Here is a 25,472-nt window from a genome sequence, read left to right on the forward strand (position 1 = left end):
TGCCAAAGCACGCGAGTTGCAGCAAGCTCGTCTTGTCCGTGCTCTTGGCTATATCCGCGAACAAGTACGTAGATAGGTGGCCTACGACTTTGTCCGTCAAGGCTGGTTGTCGAAGGAACAAGCTGGCTCCGTGGTTGGTCCTCTCTCCGCTGTGGCTGGTGCTGGTGCTGGTGTTAATGCCCCATCTGTCTCTCCTTCCAGTATGGATTTTACCTTGGCCGGTGATGGTGAACCGGTCTCCTCCTCTTAATGAGTGAGGTACCTATGCAACTCTCTTCCGCTTTTATGCCCCCTTCCTCTCCTTCTGCTTATGACTTCACCATGACCATATGGAATGCTAATGGTATTGCTCGTCAAGCCATTAGCACTGTTACCGATTACCTGTATGACTCTTCCCTCATTTTTATTACCGAAACCTGGCTTCTTCCTCCTCTCCGCTTCCCTACCTCTTGGCAACAGTATCACACCTATGGGCAACCTGTTGCTGAATCTTTCCGTGGCAAGATGGGTATCTCTCTTTTGGTCAATCCCTCTTGTCCTTATCCTGTCACTCCTCTTCCGTCCTCCTCTCCTTATGTCTTTTCCTGCCAGGTTTCTACCTTTCTCATTCATTGTGTCTATGCCCCTCCTTCCTTGACCGATGATGAGTTTATGTCTCTCCTTATGTCTCTCCCTGCTCGCACCCATGCCTCTCAGACCAACGCATTCATTTGTGGCGATCTGAATGCACGTAGTGTTCCTCTTCTTGGTGACTCTCGAAGCAACACTCGTGGTACTCGATTGGCTGAATGGGTTGAAGAAGCTGGTCTCTTCTGCTGGAACTCTCTGCTGGCCAGAGGTGTTCCTACCTTGTTCTCTGCTGCTCGCATGGCCAATGCTCAACCTGGGCACACTAGCTGGAGTAGTGTGATTGACCTGTTCATCAGCTTTGATGATCTGGTTCATCCCTCTTTGGTTGTACGTGATGTTGGCCTTGGCTCTGACCATGTTCCTGTCTCTCTCTCTTGCTCTCTGCCTTGCTCTCTGCCGCCTGCTCCTGTCGCTCATCCGCGTCTTTTATGGAAACTGTCTTGTCTGGATGATCACAAGAGTGTAGAGCTGTATCAGTCTCTTTTCCGGTTGCATAGCGCGCCGATCAAAAATACACTCTTGGCAGAAGTTAAGTATACACTTGAAACGGCCTACGGGCAACATAGCAGTCGTACCTCTACTCACGCATCTTCTCCAACCGAAGGGGCTATCCCTGACGTTCATTCTATTGCTAGTAGACTCACTGATACCATCCACCGTTGCCTCGATGAGTCGGTTGGTCGCAAACTACCACGGCCTCCTGGTAACAGCTGGTTCTGGACTGCCACTCTGCAACATTTGGTGGATGCTCGTGAGGACGCCCGAAGAACTTGGAAACGAGCTTCTGACGGTGTTGGTAAGGCTGTACTATGGAAACGATATCTCTTCTGCTGTGACCAGTTCAATGCTGAGCTCAAGCGTCGTCGTCGTGAGACATGGAAGCAGTTCTGTGACAAGTGTTGTGAACATATAGAATATATATGCATATGATGATCTGACACTAAATAAGTCTTCATTTACATACTAAAATACATCATAATCAATTTACATCAGAAATATAGACCCGACTTTTTTTTTGCGAATACAATGAAACTTTGTATACAGATAGAGAAAGCCCACATCTTATAGTACAGTTTTCAGCAAATCATTTTGCGAGTACTTCCCGAGAAGTTATTGGCTTTCAAAGCTGGGGTGCACCTAGAGTATTCAATCTCCGAAACATTCGAGCCCTTAAAGCATTGCCCTTAGCTAGTAGACCCTATATCAGCTGTGTTAAACATTATTTGCAAATGGGTCTCATTTTGTTTATATACTAGATACGTGTCTTAGATAATCTCCATAATATACAAGGTCTTAATAAGCTCAAAGACAATTTCACAAGCGCAGAAGTTACATGGAATATTTCCTTTTCTCCATGCAATTTAAGTTAAGGTTTGGACTTCTTTTTAAAGCAAAAAAAAAACTGTATTTTTTTAACAATTTTTTTTCATGACTCGGTGGAATGACTCGGATAATATTGCTTTCCTTTTATGTGTTATAACACGCGATCTTTATTGCCTTTTTTTCTTTTCGGCTATTCCTTCCGCGCCTGTAAATAAGTATATAAGAAAGCTTTTAAAATATTGAGTATCCACCTTTTTTTATCATCTTTTTATCTCTTTATTGAAAAAATGTCTGACTCAAGCTATTCTCCTTCAAATTCTTCATCTTCTGACTATTCTCCCTCTGGCCCTAGAGTGTCCAGTAAGTATATATGCCAATCAAGTGTTTTCGCATTATATTGACTGACTTTTTGAGGCATTGTTTACACTCAAATCGTGCGTCGTGTTCGTTCTTCTCGCCGTGTTAGCAGTATCGGTAAGTTACATGAGGTCTATGTACGTAGAACATGTACTAAATACTATTATGCTACTGTAGAGAATCCCATCATTATCGAGTCATCATCTGAGTCAGAAAGCTCAAGTGAGTCTGCTGAAAATGTTTCTGACTCCAACGCAGGTGATTTCTAAGTTCATATGATCAATTCAGCTCTCCTTACATATTTTTTTTCAGTAGACACTTCTCAGAATTTCAATTTAGAAAGACCAGAATCATCTTCTACAGGTACTTAGTGCATATCCTCTTCTAGATTGTTCAAACTAATCATATACTTTTCGTTCTTTTCACTTTCATTTGCCAATTAGAACCAAGTTCCCATGCCATCTCTTATAGGGATGCTGCTTTGAACGGCGCTTCTAGTTCTGCTCTACCTGCTCGTGGCCGTAGAGTTCTTCCTTGGAAGAAGGTTCAAAAGAGAAAGAGACCCCAGCCAGTTGTAGTCCTTGATGACTTGAGCCAAGGTGAGCATATATATATATATATGTCTTTAGAGCTTTTTGTAGTTATTAATCACTCTTTATTTCTTCAATTTAAATAGAGGTTGAATTACTTCGATCCAGTCGTAAACGCGCTTCCTCACCTTTGGCCTCTCAACCATCTACTACAATAAGGCGTGTTCTTAACCGTGACTCGGAGAGTGACTGGGACTTTGAGGAAGAAGAGGATGTCAGTGGTTCGGAGGAGCCATTTGGAGTTCAATCACCCCCCGCCATACTTACAAGACCCCGATTGGAGAGGGAACCAATAGAAGTACCAATCACTTATGGTTCCACTATAGAGAGATCCCCAACACCGGAGTCTGTGGACTCTTCTAGCCTTTTTCTTCCTGTTACGAGCAACCCTTTTGCTCGTACAATGGTTACGAGGTTCCCTTCAATCTCGCCACCACCAGCAGTTGCTCCAGTTGATAGAGTTGCCGTTTTTTTGGAGTCTCAGTTTCAAAGGTCTGACTGTAAGTTACTTATTACAGGGCTTTATAGCTCGAATATATGCCTCATAGTTTCTAACCGTTATGTTTTTGTACTATTAGTACAGCAAAGAGATGCTATAGACGAACAAGTTAGGTCATTCTCACCAGATATTTCGGTTGGAGCAGCATCTCCCCTTGAAAGTGAGGACTCTTTTGATCCTGTAGCCACATTAGAGGATTGCACTCGCCGACTAGAGGCTTATGACCGACCAGAACAAGACCCCAGCGACTCGGAAATCGAGTCGTCTTCTGACAACGGCTCTGATAGCACGTACCGAGTTGATCCTACGGAGTACTGTGATGTTTTGATAATAGAGTTATATAATAAGATGATATAGAGACAAAGGTAGATACTTTGAGACTGTTCTATACAATTTTATTGTTCCTTTTTGATTATAAATTATTCTAGCATATTTATACATGAAGAGATGTCGGAGTAAGTAGTAGTAGAGTTCATGCAAATGACTGAGTCTCTATTATCATAGACTACTTTAAATTAATTAAATAATGTAAATTATGGATTTCGGTTATAAGTCTTGATCTATTAAAAGATCCATTGTCTTATTCAGTACAAGAGGTTCTTTTATGTCTATTTCTGATGTAAATTGATTATGATATATTTTTAGTATGTAAATGAAGACTTATTTAATGTCAGATCATCACATTATCCCCACCCAGGTATTGACTAATACCGACAAGCTTATTTAAGATCTTCTATTCTTTTTGTTTTGATCTGTATTGTTTCTTGTCGATCTTTTTCTCTTTCCTGAATGTTGATCTAATTGTGTTTCTTGATCTTTTATGTTCTTCAATAACTTTTTATTGGCTTTATTGATAGCCTTGACACTTTCAGGAATTACACCTATTCTTCTCCAATATTCTGTTATGAATTTAGGATCAGTGAATGAAGATTCAGGTTTCCATGTGTCTTGAGATTCATCATAATTTAACCATCTACATCTATAGAGATACTTATTGTTTACATCCTTTTTATGTCCTATTATTGGTTCCACTTCATAATATTGTTTATCTTCAGGTACCATCTTATCTGATACAACTTTTAGTAAAGAAGGTGGGTAATTTCTAGGCTCAATGAATCCTTGTTCATTCTTTAATACATAAGAGCCACCAGAGGTTTTATTGACTATTTTATAGAATCCTTTATAGTGAGGATCAAGCTTATTTTGCTTGTCTGTAACTAAAATCATTACAGTTGCATTTATGGGAATATCAAGTATTTTATGCTTGTTGTCAAACCTTAGTTTCTGTTTATCTGCTACGCTCTTTGCTTGTTCATAGACAGCAGGAAAGACTATTTTAGTCATGTATTTTATTTTTTGTTGCAAATCCTTATTTATTTTCTCCGTTGTTTTTATATCCTTTTCTTGACTGAAGTCTTCAAAGTCATTAGGATTTCTACCAAACATTAAAGAGAATGGAGTGCTTTTCGTTCTGAGATTATATTTACTGTTTAGATATAATTGGGTTGGTCCTACCATGTAGTCCCACTCAGCCACATTTCCATTTATTTGTTTCTTTATGGTTTTTACAGCTGATTGAACCGCTCTTTCACTTGCACCATTTGCTCTTGGATGATATTGTGAAATTAACGCGTGTTCGAAACCGATATGTTTCTTTATGGTGTTCATTAAAAACCCAATAAATTCTTTTCCATGGTCGCTTTGGATTTTCCTCATAGGTCCAAAGGTGCAGATAACGTTCAGTATCTCTTTAGCAACAGTTGCAGCTGATTTATCAGGTATAGCTCTCAATACATAAAATTTACTAGCTATATCTATCATGACTAACAAGTATTCGTTGCCCTGAGCTGAGGTAGTAAATGGACCAGCTAAGTCAATACCCCAACTGTCACCAGGCAGAGTAGCTAACACAGGTCTTAATGGATTATACCCTTTTCTGCTGATATTATGACGCTGACATTGTATACACGCCTTAACTAATTCATCTGCATCATTCTTTAGATTCGACCAATAGATGCCTTTACGCTTTAATGCATTAATTAGAGCCTCGGTAGAAAAGTGCCCTTTACTATGCTCAAAAGCAAGCACTTTATCACGCTCCTCATATGGAGGTGTAAAATATTCACCACTTTCAAGTGTGGGTAATGGTTCGTTAGTGGCAGCACTACTTCTCATGATTGATTTTTCCCCTCCCAGTTCATTTGACATTGTTGAATCGTCCTCATAGAGTCTGGATAAAGTGTCAGGTAAGACATTTGAAATACCAGGCAAATGAACGATCTTGAAGTCATACTGGAGAATGGTATCCATCCATGAGATCATCATCAAGTTTGCAATACGTTGAGTATGTAAGTAAGTAAGTGCCTTATGATCCGTATATAACGTAAATGTAGAACCATAGATATACTTGTGAAAACGCTTCAGTGAGAATACAAGTGCAAGTAGTTCACGTTTTGTGGCAGAGTATTTGTGTTCACTTTTAGATAGACTTTTAGCAATAAAAGAGATGTACTTTTTTTCTCCATCAGTCTCTTGATACAATACTGCGCCAATACCAGTGTTTGATGCATCACAGCTTATGGAGAATGGAACATTCATGTCTGGATAGGCTAACACAATATCACTTAACAGAGCTTTCTTGAGTTATCAAAAGCCTTTTGATGTTTATCATTCCAGATCTTATGCAATGATTTTTCATTTCTCAATTCATCAAGTGGAGACATGATTGAAGAAACGTTAGGTATCAATGATCGGAAGAAATTCAATAGACCACAGTAGCGCATGATGTCTTTGCCACATGTTGGTTTAGGAAATTCAAGTACATTGGCAAGTTTGCGACGATCCATTCTGATACCTTGTGGAGAAATATGGAAACCAAGCAAGTGAATTGATGATTGGAAGAAATGACACTTGGCAGGGTTCAATTTCAGGTTTACATCAGTTAAGCGTTGGATCACCTGTTGTAAGTGGATTTTATGCTCTTCGACTGATTGGCTAGCACATACAATATCATCAACAAAGAATCGCACAAAAGGCAAACCTTCAAGAGCAATACTCATGGTTCTCTGAAATTGTGAACTCACATGTTTGATGCCGAATACAGTGCCAATAGGCTGATATTGTATTCCACGCCATGTGAATGAAAGCTTTACAGTGTCCTTAGGATTCAATTTTAAAGAATTGAATGCAGACTTCAAGTCGAGAGTAGAATATACTTTAGCACCCTGTAATTCCTCAAAGAGTTCACTAATTACAGGTAATGGCATACGATCAACTGTTTTGAGCAAAACATTAATATGACGAGGATCATGACACACACGATAGCCTGTCAATTCACCTTTACCATCAGTCTTCTTTACAACAGTAAGAGGCGTATTCCATTCAGTATTGGCTGGTGCTCTTTTGATAATACCGTTGCTCAACCATTCATCAATCTGTTTATCCACTACGCCCATCATTTTCAAAGGTACAGGATAGGGTTTCTTATACGCTGTTACATTAGGTGGAGTATCTAGACATACCACACTTTCAGGTATAGTACAGAAAGATCCTTTTGGAATAGCTTGGTTATTATCAATATAAGGTTGAATATAATCCATTGCAGCTTTATATTCATCAGCATTACAAGCAGGATTATGATCACTCATCTTATTTTCTTTTTCTAAAGATTCTAGAAGATCACTAGTATTGTTATAGCGTCTATCTGCTTCAAGCACTTCTTCAGTAGTATCTTTATCATCGTATGAAAAGGTAATCCAGAGATTCCAATGCCTAATGTGTACATGTAATCGGTTCCAATGCTGAGCGAGAACTCATTATTATTGGTAAGATTCATAACCTCAAAAGTACGTTTTATAGTTTTACTATTGCAACTAACGCTTAAGGTACAAGTTCCTATTCTTTTGACGTATGTATTTGTATCAGCAAGTCTTATGAAATACTTGTGTAAGTTATTTTTACTAATAAGATCTTTATTGATATGATTTATATAATTGATGTCTATCTTATTTTCTAAACAGAATGACTTGTCAACTGAGGAGAAGACAGCACCACAATCTAACAATGACATTGTTCTAACAGAATTATTGATAAGGATAGGAAAGGTAATGTTAGCACTTATGTTTTTAAAATCTCTTGTTATATTGTTTTTAGACTTACAATCAAGAGCCAAACGAGCCAAACGAGCATTTTCATCAGTGTCATCATCACTGTTATCATTGTTCTTCATATCAGCGTCATCATCCAAAGAAGAACAACCACCACGCACAGCCATTCTTGAAACCTTTTGTTTCTTGGCGGCCTTAGCCTCCTTGAATTCATCACATCTGTGACCATGGGACCATGGCTTATCACAGTACGTGCAAGGTTTCTTACTTGAACTTGGTGCATAAATGGACTTGCTAGACTCCGAAGAACCTTTACCAGCAAATATGGGTGAGTAACTGCGTTTACGACTACGCTCATTGTTACCCTTATATGAACCAGAACCCGAAGAAGAGCTAGGTAGACCAGCAGCGTCCCACGAAGAAGAGAACAAATCAGTGTCATTAGTGGCAGCAATTACCAAACCGATCATGTCTTCGATTTTACTTGGCAATTTCGTTCCATACTGGGAGGACACAGCAACAGAGGCAACACGACGGACGGACTCACGCAGAGCACACCAAAAACTCAACACCAGTTGTAAACCATCGGCTAAACCTGCCTGTCTTCTAAGCTTCTGAAAGCGAGCAGCAAAGGAACGAGTTGATTCACCATGGGATTGCTTGAGGGACCACACCTTTACCATCAACAAAAACTTGCGATAAGGGGTATCAAAATGATCCAAGATCATCGATTCAGCTTCCCTCCAGGACAGACATTTGTTTCTTAATTTTTCATCAAACCAAGATTTCTCTTCCTTGTTAAGAGACATAGGCAAAAGACGTTCCCAGTTGTCATCCATATTCAACGAGTGGGCTTCCAAGACAGTCTTAAATTGCATACAGAAATCGTAGACAGAATCGAAGACTTCTTGATTTTTCTTGCTAATCACTGTATCAGTCTTGAGCTGCAAGAAAGGAAGACCAGCTGGAACCAAAGTACTTCTCTTGTCTACTTGCACGTTGGGAGTTTCCATAGCCAAGAAGACCTTATAAGCTTCGTCTGCTTCTTTGTACAAGACCTCGGCTTGTTTATAGACTTCATAAGCATGCTTGGTATTTTCAGCTTGTGGATGAACCTTTTGGTAGGCAAGATAGTGACCATAAGCAACCTTGAGTTCAGTTTTGAGACGGTCCAGATTCTCTTTGGCAGTGGCAGCAAGATTGGCAGATGTTACTTCTTCAATGTCAATAGGCACATTTTCTTGAGATTCAAAAGAATCAGGTCTAAGATCCATGGCTTCATCTACAGCAGGAATACTAGGAGCAGGAGAGTGTTCTTGAGAACAGGAGCAGGAGAAGAAGAACGAAAGCCAGAGTTGATGTTTTGGTTGGACATTGTAAAAATAGAATTCAAAGTAAAAAATGTGATGTTTTGATAATAGAGTTATATAATAAGATGATATAGAGACAAAGGTAGATACTTTGAGACTGTTCTATACAATTTTATTGTTCCTTTTTGATTATAAATTATTCTAGCATATTTATACATGAAGAGATGTCGGAGTAAGTAGTAGTAGAGTTCATGCAAATGACTGAGTCTCTATTATCATAGACTACTTTAAATCAATTAAATAATGTAAATTATGGATTTCGGTTATAAGTCTTGATCTATTAAAAGATACATTGTCTTATTCAGTACAAGAGGTTCTTTTATGTCTATTTCTGATGTAAATTGATTATGATATATTTCAGTATGTAAATGAAGACTTATTTAATGTCAGATCATCACAACCCACTTCCTAGAGATATGATGACGCGCGATGATCTTGAGCAGCGCATTGATCACATGGAGAAGATTGTCTTTCCCGCTATCTCTGAAAGAACTCAAAAGATAAATGAGGAATATAATAAGAGGTTCAATACAAAGAACATACTTGTTGATATTGAACCCGGAACACATGTTATGGTAAGACAGCAAAAGAGACCGAGTAAACTGTCTCCATTATATGAAGACCCCTATACTGTTGTAAGAAGAAACAAAGGTGGCTCATATGAGTTAAAAGACGAGCAAAATGAATTATTGCATCGTAATTATACACCGAATACTTCGAAGTAGAAGATATTCGTGATCATCGTGGCAAGCCAGGAAGACGAGAGTACTTGGTTAAATGGACTGGTTTTGGTGAAAGAGCTAACACTTGGGAGCCTGCATCTAGTTTTCAAGATCCTACAATCATCAATCGCTACTGGGGTAAAGTTGAAAAACTAAAAACATTAGAGAATGAACGCATTGAATCAAAATCAAGCGATAAATCTGCATCTAACAAAGAAAATAAGAATGATGTACTACACAAGACAGGAACAAAGAGAAGAACCATCCTACTAGACAAAGTAGAGAGGAATTATCCACAAATGGAAGAGCTAGCAAAAGAATTAAATGCTAAGTGACATGAAAGAGAAGAAAAACTATTTTCCTTTTGAAGAACACAAATTGCATAGACTCTAAATCATTTTTATGTCAAGTAACGTTATATCAAGCCTAGATGTTCACATTGTAAGAAGCCGTTTACAACTATCAAAGATAATTTGACTCTGGAGGAGGGTAATGTTGTGAACATATATGAATTCATATGCATAGATCAATAAATGATGATCATGGCAAAAAACCAGATCACATCTATGGCAATTGCAATGGGTCTATAGTCACTGGCATTCACTCATTCTACTAGAAGTACTACATCATCCTCATAGTCAGAGATTATGAGCCCAGTGACTCTGTTATTATTAATGGCCCTCATAAAGTGACAGTTAGAGCTGACAAAGACATTGGTATTGGCATTTGACAAATATGTAATGGTTTATTAAAGTTCAGGTCAGATCATGTACTATTGGCTGAGCTGATAACTTCCTCTAAAGGCATTTCTCTTAATTGCTCCTGATCTAACAAATCGATCCGTAGTCAAGAAGCTAGCCCAAAACGATATTTTGACCGAGAAGAAAAAGTATAAATACTTCGACATTTTATAGCAATTGAAAGCGTGATGATCTGACATTAAATAAGTCTTCATTACATACTAAAATATATCATAATCAATTTACATCAGAAATAGACATAAAAGAACCTCTTGTACTGAATAAGACAATGATCTTTTAATAGATCAAGACTTATAACTGAAATCCATAATTTACATTATTTAATTGATTTAAAGTAGTCTATGATAATAGAGACTCAGTCATTTGCATGAACTCTACTACTACTTACTCCGACATCTCTTCATGTATAAATATGCTAGAATAATTTATAATCAAAAAGAACAACAATAAAATTGTATAGAACAGTCTCAAAGTATCTACCTTTGTCTCTATATCATCTTATTATATAACTCTATTATCAAAATATCACAGAAAGATAACATTTTCTTGGAGAAATAAAAACCTATACAAGTTCTAACGGACTTTCTCTGTGTTCTTACCTTTTCTCTTATTTAATATCTACTTTCTTCATTTCACAACATCAGGGTAGAGCATTTTATTAATGTCAATTCATCATTATAAATATCAGGTCATTATTTGAATGAATAGAAGGATATTATAGGACAATCTGTGAGGTACTTGGTTGATTTATTGGTTGGTATTTATATCCCCAATAGATTCCTCTAGATTTGCTCAGTAAATGAAACTAGTGTTTCATTCGATAAAGCTTGGCCGTCAAAATATAGATATAAATGTCTTTGTCTCAATAAAAACAATAGTTTTAAATTTGAAAGATCTTTAACCGTCAGCAAGTCTGATTACATAATTGTCTTCATTGTTTTTGTTTTTTATATATTTTTTTATTTTAAGTTATACTCATCGCTTACGCTCTGAGTATCATATACGCCCTTCCTCCTTTTGTTAAAGCATGGACTAAAAAATTATGCGGGTACTGAAAGATGAAGACTGCCAAACAAATGTATTCTTTATCTTGATCGTTAAACAAGATCAGGGCGACAATTGAATTTTTCAGCATCGTTTTTCTCCAATAATTGGTGTTTAATCAGGATTTCAATTGATTTACCATGATCAATGGCAATTTCTTTGATATTGGGGTATGTGTCGGGAAATTTTCGAATGTCATTCTGAGATGTGGAAAGGCTAGCATAGTCAATAATAGCCAGATGCATATGTTTTTGTGTGTAATGGATGCGCTTCGTCAAATCTGTAATGTCTTCATTGCAACCTTTGATGACTGAAAACAAGTGATCTGATACAGGGGATCACGTTCCAAAATCGGTTCATCGGCAAAGCAGCACGGACTGACATACACTTCCTCACACTTCATTCGATAATACAGCTTGTCAACCATGAGTTGCAGAAGTCGCGTTCCCGATGCATCATTTTCTTTGGTTGTAGATTTTCTGGCATAACCAATAGTGATAAAATCAACCTCGTTCTTGAGATGGTCCCAATATGCTGAAATTGAATCTGTCGATTCGACCAAGAATTCTCTCATCTCCTTGCGTAAAACCCACAGATGTCGACCGTATTTCACTTGACCATTCGTTGTCTTTCTTTTGCGTGGTCCCCAGATATTTGATTGACCAACCCAGTATTGTAGTTGGTCTATCGTACAGTATTGCTGAAGATCCGGGAATGTGTCTTTCATCAGTTCATATTGGGTTTCGGCTGTGATAAATTCATAATTGTAGCATTCAACGTTGAATGGATCATCACTAGTTGCTATCGACTTCATTATGTGTAGTAATCTATTCTTGCAAAATGGCACGATATTTCCGCCTAATTTCCGTTTTTCTCCAGCAAGACCTTTGCTGCCGTGGTTATTTTTGTTGTCGTTGTTCACGTTTGTTGTATCATGGTCGTTGTCATTGTTATTGTCGTAAATATTGTCGCTTTTATAGTTATTGCTGTTGTTATTGTCACGGTTGTTTTTGTCGTTATCGTTATCGGTATGTTCGTTATTGTTATCTGTATGTTCGTTGTTGTTGTTGTTGTTGTTGTTGTTGTTGTTGTTGTTGTTGTTGTTGTTGTTGTTGTTGTTGTTGTTGTTGTTGTTGTTGTTATTGTTGTTGTTATTGTTGTTGTGAACATATAGAATCTATATGTATATGATGATCTGACATTAAATAAGTCTTCAGTTACATACTGAAATATATCATAACCAATTTACATCAGAAATAGACATAAAAGAACCTCTTGTACTGAATAAGACAATGTATCTTTTAATAGATCAAGACTTATAACTGAAATCCATAATTTACATTATTTAATTAATTTAAAGTAGTCTATGATAATAGAGACTCAGTCATTTGCATGAACTCTACTACTACTTACTCCGACATCTCTTCATGTATAAATACAGTATTCGCAATTTCAAATTCAGACAAGTGATTTTTTTTTCACACCAATAAAAATTCGTTTTCAGACAAATCAAAAAAGGGAATTCGGACAAAACAAAAAATTGTTTCAGACTAATTTGTTTTCTTTTCAGACACTTGTATTTTTTTCAGATTATAATATGAACGAACATTGTAGAATAGCAAATGAAATTGTAATGAGTGACAACCGAGTCGAAGAGATTGTTGAAGAAATGGACATTGATGAGGATCCTGCTTTTACGTATGGCAAACTACTGCTTTCAGCTGATGATCAAACTGCACCTCGAAAAGTAGTAGAGGATGCTGCTATTGACGAAAATAACGAACAGGATGTAAATGCTCAAAAGAGACTAGTTTATTCGACAGCGAGCATAAAGATAGCACGAAGTTTCTACCGTATAAAGCTTATGGTCCTGAAAACATTAGGCGATTTATTGAACTTGTTCAAGAAGAAGGTGGATCGATCGTGAAGCACGCAAAGACTTGTTTGATTCCTCGCTCAACTGCTTATGAAACACTCAAACAATGGAATGAAAGCGATGGAACTGTCATTCCTGTAGGCTGTATAAAACGACCATCAAAAGTGAACAAATTTGTTCCTAAGGCAAACAATATTAAGATCAAAGAGGAGCACACGCGTTTTCTAAGCTGCCTGGTTGATAGTAACCCATGTGTTACGGTTAGTATGGCCAAGGAAGAGCTTTGCAAACTATTCGAAGACCTTCAAATATCTGAAAGTGGACTACGCAAACATATGACAGAGAAGATAAGGCTATCTTTGAAAAATTCAAGCCTTTACACCATGAATAGAGACACCAATAGAACAATGGGGCTTCGTTACAAAATAATAACGGAATGGAAAGCTGCTGGAGTTGATTTTCAGAAAAATTGCGTGTTTATTGATGAAGCTGGATTCAATTCGCATTAAATTAGAAGTAGAGCTTGGTCACTCAAGGGCGAACTAGCACAAGTCAAAGTTCCTACTCAAAAGGGCGTAAATTTGAGTATTGCTGGGTGTATATCTCCATTTGGCACTATTAATTTCTCCAAAGTGGAACCCCTTAAGCCTAGTGATGTTGCTAAGATTGAGAAGGAGTTTCCTTTACCTAAGAGTAAAAAGCGAAAGGCAGAAACTGAGAATACACCTAAAACGTAGGTGAAAAAAGGTACTACAGCCTACCATATCGTTACATTTGTTCGAAATGTTATGGATGTTCTAGATAGGAACGACAAAAATGGATTCTTTATTGTCATGGACAATTGCCGAATTCACCATTCCCACTATGTAGTTGAAGCTATTCAAAATCGCGGTTACATACCTCTATTTATGCCACCTTACTCATCTTTCCTTAATTCAATCGAGGAGTGCTGGGCTAAGATTAAATCGCACGTCCGACGCAATCCTCTCTCTTCATTGGATACTCTGACACCCAGAATTCAAGAGGCTTGCAGGAGGATTGTCTTGGGTGGATTAGGCATTCAGAGACTTTCTGGATAAGTGTCTTGATAAAGAAACTGGTTTAGCTTAGTATTAATTATCTTGTCTGAATATACTGTTTTCGTTTGTCTGAAACTATTTTTTATTTGTCCGAATTTCCTTTTTTTATTTGTCTGAAAACGAATTTTTACTGGTCTGAACTGTAATTGTTTTTTTGGATAAGCCACACGAACCTCTATTTGATACAAGGATTTTTTTTGTCGCCTCTTCTTTCTTCTTTAATAGTGCAATTCAAGTCAAAACAAAAGGTAAGTTTACTTACTCAGTAAAACGGTCAATAGTACGCGTGCCAACGTCGTAGGCGAACGGACACGCTGGCCCTCGCGTTAGTCTAAGCCTTGTTGTTTCTTGGTGGCTATTGACTATAGAAATAGGCGGTTTACTGACTTTTTTCTTTCATATAGATTCACATCGAATACACCGATGGCTCATAATAATTATAATTCATTTTAATAAATAAACAAATTTTCAATGATTAACTTAAAATACAATTGTTTCATGCTTTAATGCTAGAAGGACCATCCTTTAACTGATCCTAAAAACGTATAAACGTATATTTTTGTAAAATCAAAGTTGCCGCAGTCGTCATTCTCACTTATTGTATATATATATATATATATAATATATATATTAGCTATATATATTAGCTATATTGCTAACGTAGAAGGCAGAATGTTAACTTTTCATCGTTATTTGTAAGTGATGATCACTTGGATACCTGCTTTATTATAATATCATTGGCATCCTAAAGTGTTTCATGTAGAGTCTGTGCCACTACCAGTAACAAAATATTTGTGAACAATTTTTTAAGGCGTTTTGGGAGTATTATTTTATCTTTTCCTCATATCTTTTCATTGCCATGGTGAAGAAACAACCCACAAAAAGACTTCCTAGTGAAATCAATTGGTTGCGTAACAACGGCAACAACAACATAACACACATCGACTTTTTTAACTTTTTCAAAACGCACGATACAAGAAGAGTACAAATACGCTTCTTAGCAGTGATTGATTATGTGGATGATGAGTGTTGTGAACATATAGAATCTATATGCATATGATGATCTGACATTAAATAAGTCTTCATTTACATACTAAAATACATCATAATCAATTTACATCAGAAATAGACATAAAAGAACCTCTTGTACTAAATAAGACAATGTATCTTTTAATAGATCAAGACGTATAACTGAAATCCATAATTTACATTATTTAATTATTTAAAGTAGTCTATGATAATAGAGACTCAGTCATTTGCATGAACTCTACTACTACTTACTCCGACATCTCTTCATATATAAATACCTAGAGAATGAAGAGCTAGAAAAAGAGAGATATATATTTTTGGATAATAAACCTATACAAGTTCTAATCGACTTCTTTGTTTTTATCTTCTCTCTTACATCACAACAATGAGAATTTGAAAAAAAAGTTAAAAGATGATTACAACGAGTGGCGTAAGACGAAAATTGCAAAAGGCTTCTGGAAGCAAAGAAATTTGGAAATGAGCCAATTGAACTATAAAAATTCTCTTTCTCAACCTCAGGAAAGTGACAGTGCTAGTTCTTCAGTAACCACAGTAGAAAGAATTGAAACAATTAGTTTTGAGTATGCCAAAGCAATCATAGCCGAAGATATGAGAACTGTACACAGCCTAAATATGTACTCAAATTCTTTGTCACGATTCAAGAGAGACGTATATGAATCAATGGAGGCTCCACTTACCTATGAGACACACTTGCAACACTTACTTGCACTCTCTGATATAATGTACATTGAGAAAAAGTCAATTTATCCTGGATTGCAAAGTTATTTCGACGAGCCTATAGAGACAATACGCCAAAATATGTATAATACCTTTGGTTTCAAACAACTGAATCAAAAATTTCCAATCGATACCATGATGACTTTAATAAATATTACCAATGATCTGAACCGTGATACAATGTCAAGGATTCAAGCAGAAAGCAAAATATCAGTACTGGTTATCGACAACACAGATCAAATCATGATTAGGTTGTTACAATGTGTCAAATCGATGGTTGAGTTGCTTCCCCTCACAAACCAAAAGAAAGAAAGCAAAGAATTTGAACTTTGCACAAGATACCTGCAACCCTGTTTCCAAAAATTGTTGACTGTGATCAAGATTAGCATATATTCAAGTGGTTGAGCACGAATTGCTTTTTGGATGCAGACGCAGATCCAAACAAAAACCGTCCGGATGGAGTCGTTGAGAATGATCTGATGGCGATTGGATATTTCGAAGTAGAGCCAATCAAGCATACCAAAAACCACAGAAAAATAAATATGGATTTTCACAGATTACGCACATTTTCAAAGGCTGGCACCATTAATTTCAACAGAAAACATATGTTTCAAATTATGGCCGTTGGTAAGAACATTCAATACAACATCAGCGAGGCTATGGAAGATATTTTAATGGTTGCAGAATTAGATTGCATTCGTTTTCCCCTTTCCTTGGATGAATTATCTCAACTTGTACCCTATCTTGACAGATTGTACCATGTTGTAGACGTCATCCATAAATTATGTTATACTAGCAATGCATTCCGTGTCGATGTCATGAATCCTTGCCCCATAGTTAAGACCTTTGGTACTATTGTTCTTTCCCAGCTCAATGTCCTCGTTCTCCCTTATCCATTCTCTGTTTCATGTTATCGGCGCCTTAGTGTTATGCTATATTCTGTGTTCTGTTACTTCCTGCTGTGTTCCGTATCTTGTGTTCTGTATTCCCTTGTGTTTGTATTCCCTTGTGTTCTGTATTCCCTCATGTTCTGTATTCCCTTGTGTTCTGTATTCCCTCGTGCTCGGCTTTATCGTATGATTTCGGTCTTCCTGTTGTTCCACCGGTTGCTTTAGCTTTAGTATAAATACTGTAATAATTTGTATCTCGTTCCTTCTTCCTTTGTCAGATATTTTGTTTATCTTTTCTTGCAAAAATAAATTATCACTCTTTTTGGATCAATTTCTGTAAGTATCATTTGGGGCTCCGTTCGTGACATAATATCTGACCAAAAAACTTTTCTGTTGGTGCTACAGATTCTGAAATCTCGATCCATATTTACTGTCCCTTTGCAAGAATTGAACTCAGGTCGTAACGGTTACCTTGCCTTATTAACCATTAAACTAAACATCTTTTTTTTCCCTGTCTTTCACTTACCGGTCTCTTATGTCTTCTGAAGATCACGTGATCAAGTCTTTGTTGTCCCAGGTCTCTTCTCTTAGTGCTGAACTTGCGTCCCTTAAGGAATCTGTTGCTACTAAGGATGAAACTCACCAACTAGTCAACAATCTGGGTACCGAAATGCTCCAATATGTAAACCAAGCCAATCAAAGACAAGCCACTTCCATCAAGATTTCTCCTCCTGCTCCTTTTTCTGGCTCTGCCAAACAAATAAAGTCCTTCTTCATGCAACTCTCCGTTGTCTTTTTGGCCAACCCAGTTCAGTTTCACCATTGTTGTGAGATGAAGAGAGAGTAGATATTCCATAAGAGAAAAGGTAAGAACACAGAGAAAGTCCGTTAGAACTTGTATAGGTTTTTATTTTTCCAAGAAAATGTTATCTTTCAATTGCTATAAAATGTCAAGGTATTTATACTTTTTCTTCTCGGTCAAAATATTGTTTTGGGGTTGGCTCCTTGACTACGGATTGGTTTGTTAGATCAGGAGCAATTAAGAGAAATGCCTTTAGAGGAAGTTATCAGCTCAGCCAATAGTACATGATCTGACCTGAACTTGAATAAACTATTACATACAGTGGTTACATTAAGTGTCCCATAAAACTCATTTGTAAGCATAAATTAATATATTTTCGTCGTATTGACCTTGTGTTAGTATCAGAAAAAGCGCATTTTTCTGCTGGTTACTTCAATTTCCCTAATTAGTAAGAGATACCATTCTTGGACAACTTAGGTAAAAAATGACGTAGCGTTTTCAAAAAAAATTTCCTGCAAAACTTGAATACCTTATTTTCTTCGGCGAATAAGCATTCTCAATTGTGCGTTTTCCACATTCTTCGGCAAATTCTAGCACAACCTACCCGACTACATATAAATGCGGCAAGCTTTTCAGAAAAAAATTCTCTTTTCTTCATTCTATATACATACCTTTTCTCCTTATTATCATGCCTTACAGCCTCCCATACGATAAACGAAACAATGTCAAATCTGCACTTTTATCTGGCAAATCGATTCGTCAGGTCTCAAAACTAACAGGTGTTGCCAAATCAACTGTTTCTCGTATTAGAAAAGAGTTGCCAGAAATGAAAACTTGCACTGGTACCGGTAGACCATCAAGAGTAGGTCATCTTACGGCTTGTTTGCTACGAATGAAAGTCCGAACTGGAGCATTGAAGAATGTCAAAGAAGTCCAAACTTGGTTGTCTGGACAGGGTATTGCTTTGACGTATAGTGGGACAGTCTCTCTGATGAAAAGGGTAGGATTATACTCAAAGTTCAAGCAGAAGAAAATTCTTTTGAGAGTTTCTCACCTTTCAAAGAGATACAAATGGGCCTTAAAATATCGTAACTGGTCCGCAAATGAGTGGAAGAGTATCGTTTTTACCGACGAGGCTTAGATCAATTTTTGGGGATCAGATGGTGCAACATACACTTGGTTACAGCAAGGGTTTAAAGCGAGGCCCCATAACTACAAGCTATTGCTCAAGCATGGAGGTGGCTCTCTGATGATGTGGGGGTGCATGGTATCTTCCGGAGTAGGATATGCCTCTCGAGTGCTTCAAAAGACAATGGATACCGATTGCTATTTGGAGATTCTAGGGTCGTCATACCTAGATACATTGGAGTATTATAGTATGGATCCACAAAAAAGTATATTTCAACAAGACAACGACCCAAAACACAAAGCAAAGGCTACCATTTCTTGGCTTAAAGCCCACAAAGTCCACTTTACTGCTGACTGGTTACCTAACAGTCCCGATTTGAACCCAATAGAGCATCTTTGGAAACAGTTAAAGTGCAGGCTAGCCGGATATGATACAAAACCAAAAAATCTGGACGAATTGTGGTCAAGGGTCGAAAAAGAGTAGTACAAATTTTGCAAAGGCGACATGGAGGCATACTATAGCAGCATGCCTCAACGTATAGAAGCAGTCATCAAAGCAAAGGGCGGTTATACTAAATTTTGAGCATTTCAAATAAAGAATAAATTATGGTGAAACACAAATTTTCTCTCTTTTGAAAATGAAGCACTGTTATTGGATGTATTTAGGAGCAATTAGCAGTGTTATCCTTACTGTCAATGACTAATTAATCTATGTGCCAAGTTTCAGAAGGATCGACGGAGTTTTTGTAGAGAAGGGTAAAAAAACAGGTTTTATGGGACACTCAATGTAACCACTGTATTTGTCAAATGCCAATGCTAATGTCTTTGTCAGCTCTAACTGTCACTTTATGAGGGCCATTGATACTAACAGAGTCACTAGGTTCATAATCTCTGACTATGAGGATGATGTAGTACTTCTAGTGGAATGAGTGAATGTCAGTGACTATAGATCCATTGCAATTGCCATAGATGTGATCTGGTTTTTTGCCATGATCATCATTTATTGATCTATGCATATGAATTCATATATGTTCACAACAACCATGATGAGGCTAAGGTTCTTTTTGCCCTTGGTTGCTTACAAGGTAATGCTCTCGCCTACATTCAATCCCATCTCCACGGTTTGGTTTCCGGTACTGATAAACCCCCATTCTTTGTGACTTTGTTTTGTTCCTCAAACACTTATGGATGCTTTTGGGGAGGCAAATCCCATTGGTTCGGCTGAGAATGAATTGCGTGCTCTCAAGCAAATTGGCTCTGTTGTAGCTTATGCTACTGAGTTTCGTCGCCTCTCTCTTCTGGTCGATTGGAATAACGCCGCCTTGGTATCTCAGTTCAAGCTAAACCTTAAACATGTTGTCAAGGATGAACTGGCTCGTCGTGATCCTATTGATACTTTGGACAACCTCATCAAAGCTAGTATCGATATCGATAACCGATTGTCAGACCGACAAAGAGAAAAAAATCTTGTTCCCCGTTTCTCTCGCCCTGCTTCTTTGTCTTCTCCTGTCCCCCCTGCCCCGGTTCCAATGGATCTCAGTGTCGTGTCTCGTGTTGCTGGCCACTCTTTGTCTGCTGAAGAGCGACAACATCGAGTTAATAACAATTTCTGCCTTTACTGCGGCGATAAAGGCCACTTTTCGTCTTCTTGTCCCAAAAAGCGCTCTCCTGATGCATTGTCTGCTGTACTTTCAACCTCTGAAGAGCCCAACGTGGGTTGGTCTATGTCTGTTGTGCTTCCTGGCTTGTGTCATGTGGGTTCTGCTGGTCCCAAGCGTAGTTCCGTAGAGTTAGAGGGTGAGTTCCTTCGAGCTCACAACTTCAAGAAGCTTCGTTTACCTGATTCCTCCAAGGATATCTCTGGCTCTTTGGGCTTGGTCGTCCCTATTGTACATCCCGGACTGATGGTTATCAATGTCACCATCCAGGTAGCCAGTACCAGCTTCACCACCATTGCTTTGATAGACTCCGGCGCCTCGTCCAACTTTGTTTGCTCTGCTCTTGTGCGCTCTGCTGGGTTACCCACCACCAGTAATGATCGTGACACCACCTTCCAGTTGGCTGATGGTAGACTCTTTGCTTCTTCCTTGTGTTCTTCGGTCTTCTTGGGTGTGGAGGGTACCACCCATGAGGAATACCTAGATCTTCGTCTTCTTGATAATGCGGCCTATCCGGTCATACTTGGTGCTCCTTGGCTTGGCCGCCATGATCCTGTTATTAACTGGAGACAAGGTATTCTTGGGTTGACTTGTGTGCACCACATGTGTCACTATGGCGGATTAGTTGTTTGACTTTACTAATATTGTTCGCAAAACAAACAAGAAAAAGTAACTTTTTTGCCAATGTTGTTCGAAATGTCAACAACTTTTATTTTATTTTTCTAAAAAGCAAGTCATATCATTCAAAATCATTAATTTTCTTGTTTGTGGGGAACAAAGTTGTTCGTTTTGTCAACAATAAGAGTTATGAGGCGACAAGTACTGCGACAATAATAGTAGCTTTATGAGCAAGAAGAATTCTTTATTTTTTTTACAAGTACAATAATACTAATAATGTTTCTTATTGAAAACAAAAAAAAGGTTTGCACAATGCAATACGTTGATGCACTCCTAAGAGTTTGACATGAGACTCATCTAAAAAGAGTATATTGAGTTATGTTGAATATTCAATAATTGTTTGGGTTTTTTTTAGCAAAAATAGCTTTTTGGTTTTTCTTGCAATTGTCTTTCTGTCTTACAATATGAACCAAACGACTATCTACAAAACCACTCAGATGCAACAACAAGTTTCCCAACTCGAAAAAACAATCGAATCACAGACTCAAATACGTAATGGATTGATGCATTTATTAGCACCCTCTTTTGCCTAAAGTGATAGTAATGAGATCAACAGTAAAGTTCTTGAAGCAGCTCAATAAGGTAAAAAAAAAACAAGCTACGTCTTTAGAATATGTATAAACATTTGTTTTTGGAAAATGCAGCAAGAGAAGGCGGTATTGCCCACTCTCTTCATCTAAAATTGATGGGCTTCCGAGACATTCCTAGAGTACTTGAGGAAGCAACAAAAGCATTCGGCTCTCATGGAAAACATAGATATGTTACGCCACGGTTGCGTTTGCTTGCCCTGATCAACTTATTCAAGAAAGAAAGAAATATCACTGATCTTTTAATTGATGATAAAGTAAATGAGAATGACTACAGGATCCTCAGAACAATTGCAAATAATACCCACGATGAAATGGAGTTAGAGTTGCTGAAAGCTTTAAAGAAGAATGACAAAGCAGCTGTGTTGCCTTTATGGTCTGAAGTGTCTTCTGCTCTAATCGCAAAATACACATTTAAGCTTGAAAGCAATGCAGCTACTCATGGCTTTCATCTTCAAAGATGTCAGCATTCCTGGGCAGCCGGTCTATTGCTCTTCAAAACACACAAGCACAGAAGTAATAGAACAAGAAATAAGGCTTCTGTTGTTGAAAGAGAGAATAACTCAAGGATCAGGTATAATAAACGCAAAACATGCATTCATTGAAATTTTAAAATGCCTAACAAGAATTAAAACTATACAGTGAAAACCAAGTTAGTGTTGAATCTCTTCAAAGTGAAAAGCCGTCTTTGGAGTACGCAAACCTATATTGTGGTGATGAATTTGAGGATTCTGAAGAAGACATTTTTTTCGGAATGGAAAACAACTGTTGTCCTTGTTCTCCTTCTCTACCTCTTCCCTCTTCTCAACCTAAGAAAAGGGCAAACGCAATGAAGACAAAAGCCAATCAGCCAAGTCTAATTGTACAAGAAGAAGTAACAAAAAATAGTCACGACCTTAAATAATAAAACAATTTTTTTCCATCATCTTCTTTTAAAACGTTTATATTATAGATAAAGTCCACAGCTCCTAAATCCAACCTACATCCAGAAGCTTAAACTCTCTGAAACCTTATGATTGCATAACATCGACTCATGGGCTTACTCATCTTAAGAATTAGACAGTACTTCCAGCGCTTTTTTAACAATCTGAAGAATTGCTGCGCTTCTCTTTGATTGGTATGGAAGAACGCATTTTCCGCAGTAAAGTCTTTTTTTCTCTAACATAGCCATAGACAAAAATTGATATACTACTGGGCCTTTATATAGATAAAAAACAAAAGTCGAAACCAGAGTTAGAGTGTAAGTAAACATATAAGAGCTACTTGTTTTCTTTTTGTTCCAAGTTTTGACATGAAATGTCACATCGCCTGGTACTGGTACTGGTGAGTGTTGTTTTGGAAGAGAGTTTTGACATTGCCTTGTTCTAATTCAATTAGTTTGTTTGTTCTATATGTTTAGATGAGATTAGTCTGCTTCCATTTAAAATCAAAGTATGTTTAATCTATTTTTGCTACTTGAAAGCTAACAAAGCGCCTTTTATTTTCTAGATTCCAAAACAAGTTCTTGCTGTCTCTTGATTTATAGTAAGTTTGATATGTTATTACACACCTTTAATACACTCAAAACCAACTTTTTTTTCCTCAAAAAAGAATGCCCTCCTAAAGGAATTGACTATTTATCCGTACAAGAGATGCACTTTGTCAGGTAAGTTTGATGGATAGCAAGATGGTGGTTTTTTCTTTTTTATTATTAAAAAAAAACCATATACTACATACAAATTATTTTCTGTGTCTATCAGTGTTGTCTCAATTCCGAATGGCAAAGCGAATTGCTCATTTAACACTCTTGCCTCGCTTGTATACTTTTGTTTTTATTAGATTCAAGTAGTGCTTCTTTTCTTTTACTATTTCTCAATAAAAGTATCGTTTTTTTCCATTTATATTAAGTGCCTAATTTCTAATAATCCTAAAAAAAATAAGTGAGATTACGAACAATGTTGGTAACTAAAGCACCAAAAAACTTGGTTGTTTTGTAGCCAAAGTTGTTCCAGAAGGAAACAAGTTATTGCTGCTTTGTTGCTAATATTGTTCGCTTTTCGAACAGTAAATTTAGTTGTTTTGTTACTAAAGTTGTTCGAAAAGCGTACAAATAATTTGGTAACATTTCGAACAACTTTGTACGTTGAAAAATTGATGCCAGCTATTTCTCAAACAACCATTTTGCTGTAAAAATTGGTAATTTTGCGAACTAAAATTGTACGTTTTGTAACTAACTTTTCCGCCATAGTGTGTCAGTGAGTTCCGATGTTATTTCGCCTACCAATTCAGTTGAGCTACTTCATGTTTTAGATAGTTTCAGTCCAAGTGAGATTGACACATTGTCTAATAAGCAAAGTAGTATGTTGCCAGCTAAGTACAGAGAGTTTGAGTCTGTCTTTTCCAAGAAAGAAGCAGATAAACTTCCTCCTCATCGACCTTATGATCATTCTATTATACTAAAGCCAAACTCTGAAATACCTTACGGCCGCCTATACAACTTATCGCAAGTGGAGCTTGAGACTTTGAAAGAGTATCTTGCGGAAAACCTGGCGAAAGGCTTTATAACACGATCTGAATCCCCTGCTGGCGCTCCAGTTCTGTTCGTAAAAAAGAAAGACGGCTCTTTGCGTTTGTGTGTTGATTATCGAGAACTCAATCAGATTACCATACCTAATAGGGGTACATTACCACTCATACAAGAAACTCTCGATCGTTTAAGCTCGGCTCGTGTATTCACAAAACTAGATATGAGAGGTGCCTATAACTTGATACGCATTGCTGAAGGAGATGAATGGAAAACTGCCTTCCGCACTCGATATGGTCATTTTGAGTATCGCGTCATGCCTTTTGGACTCTCCAATGCCCCCTTTACATTTCAGGCATTTGTGAACGACACGTTACGCGAGTGCCTAGACATTTTCGTTGTTGTATATTTAGACGATATCTTGGTTTTCTCCAACACTCAAGAAGAACACACTAAGCACGTGAAGCTAGTATTGGCCAAACTAAAAGCTGCTTCACTGTCCCTCAAGTTGGAGAAATGTGAGTTCGATGTTCACACTGTGCAGTTCTTGGGATTCTGCATTAGTCCAACTGGCTTATCCATGGATCCTACTAAAGTGGAAGCAGTCAAAGAATGGAAAAGACCTGCCTGTGCTCGTGATATTCAGGTCTTTATCGGATTTACAAACTTCTATCGCCGGTTCATTAACAACTATTCCAAACTCTGCCTACCTTTAACATCACTACTTAAAAAAGACGTGCCTTTTCTATGGAATGAAGATTCTGAGACATCCTTCAACAATCTGAAACAAGCAATGATCAGTGACCCTATCCTCCGTCACTATAACGCTAACTTACCATGTGTAATTGAATGTGATGCTTCGGATTTTGCAGTTGGAGGTGTTTGCAGCCAAGTGGACCTGAGTGATGCTACTCATCCGATTGCTTACTACTCCCGAAAACTATTGCCCGCTGAACGTAACTACCCCATATATGACAAAGAGCTTCTGGCTATTGTAACTTGCTTCAAACATTGGCGACACTATTTGGAATTTTCGAAAGAGCCCACGATGGTCTACACAGATCATAGAAACTTGGAGTATTTTAATACTACTCGACAACTG

General features: G+C 37.5%; 5 protein-coding genes across 5 annotated transcripts; 4 read left to right on the forward strand and 1 right to left on the reverse strand.

Annotated features, from left to right (window-relative positions):
• Positions 1 to 2,240: 2,240 nt before the first annotated feature.
• B0P05DRAFT_583076 (uncharacterized protein) lies at positions 2,241 to 3,811 on the forward strand (the record flags this gene model as incomplete). Its single annotated transcript, XM_051582223.1, has 7 exons — positions 2,241 to 2,313; positions 2,368 to 2,568; positions 2,623 to 2,673; positions 2,754 to 2,909; positions 2,987 to 3,400; positions 3,449 to 3,710; positions 3,757 to 3,811. The coding sequence occupies 7 exons, from the start codon at positions 2,241 to 2,243 to the stop codon at positions 3,809 to 3,811; spliced, it is 1,212 nt and encodes a 403-aa protein (XP_051438914.1).
• Positions 3,812 to 11,739: 7,928 nt separating this feature from the next.
• B0P05DRAFT_436788 (uncharacterized protein) lies at positions 11,740 to 11,904 on the reverse strand (the record flags this gene model as incomplete). The annotated part of the gene is made up of 1 exon (XM_051573719.1): positions 11,740 to 11,904. A coding segment is annotated over one exon (165 nt), but the record flags the coding sequence as incomplete, so codon positions are not given.
• A 1,361-nt stretch (positions 11,905 to 13,265) lies between these two features.
• Positions 13,266 to 13,787, forward strand: B0P05DRAFT_461771 (uncharacterized protein; the record flags this gene model as incomplete). Its single annotated transcript, XM_051574089.1, has 1 exon — positions 13,266 to 13,787. A coding segment is annotated over one exon (522 nt), but the record flags the coding sequence as incomplete, so codon positions are not given.
• A 1,986-nt stretch (positions 13,788 to 15,773) lies between these two features.
• Positions 15,774 to 16,750, forward strand: B0P05DRAFT_436024 (uncharacterized protein; the record flags this gene model as incomplete). The annotated part of the gene is given in 2 exon segments (XM_051573716.1): positions 15,774 to 16,496; positions 16,511 to 16,750. Coding segments are annotated over 2 exon segments (963 nt in total), but the record flags the coding sequence as incomplete, so codon positions are not given.
• Positions 16,742 to 16,936, forward strand: B0P05DRAFT_440778 (uncharacterized protein; the record flags this gene model as incomplete). The annotated part of the gene is made up of 1 exon (XM_051573753.1): positions 16,742 to 16,936. A coding segment is annotated over one exon (195 nt), but the record flags the coding sequence as incomplete, so codon positions are not given.
• Positions 16,937 to 25,472: the final 8,536 nt, after the last annotated feature.

The sequence above is a fragment of the Gilbertella persicaria genome (assembly GCF_025201335.1).
Source record: "Gilbertella persicaria strain CBS 190.32 chromosome Unknown B0P05scaffold_3, whole genome shotgun sequence".
Taxonomy (NCBI): Eukaryota; Fungi; Mucoromycota; class Mucoromycetes; order Mucorales; family Choanephoraceae; genus Gilbertella; species Gilbertella persicaria.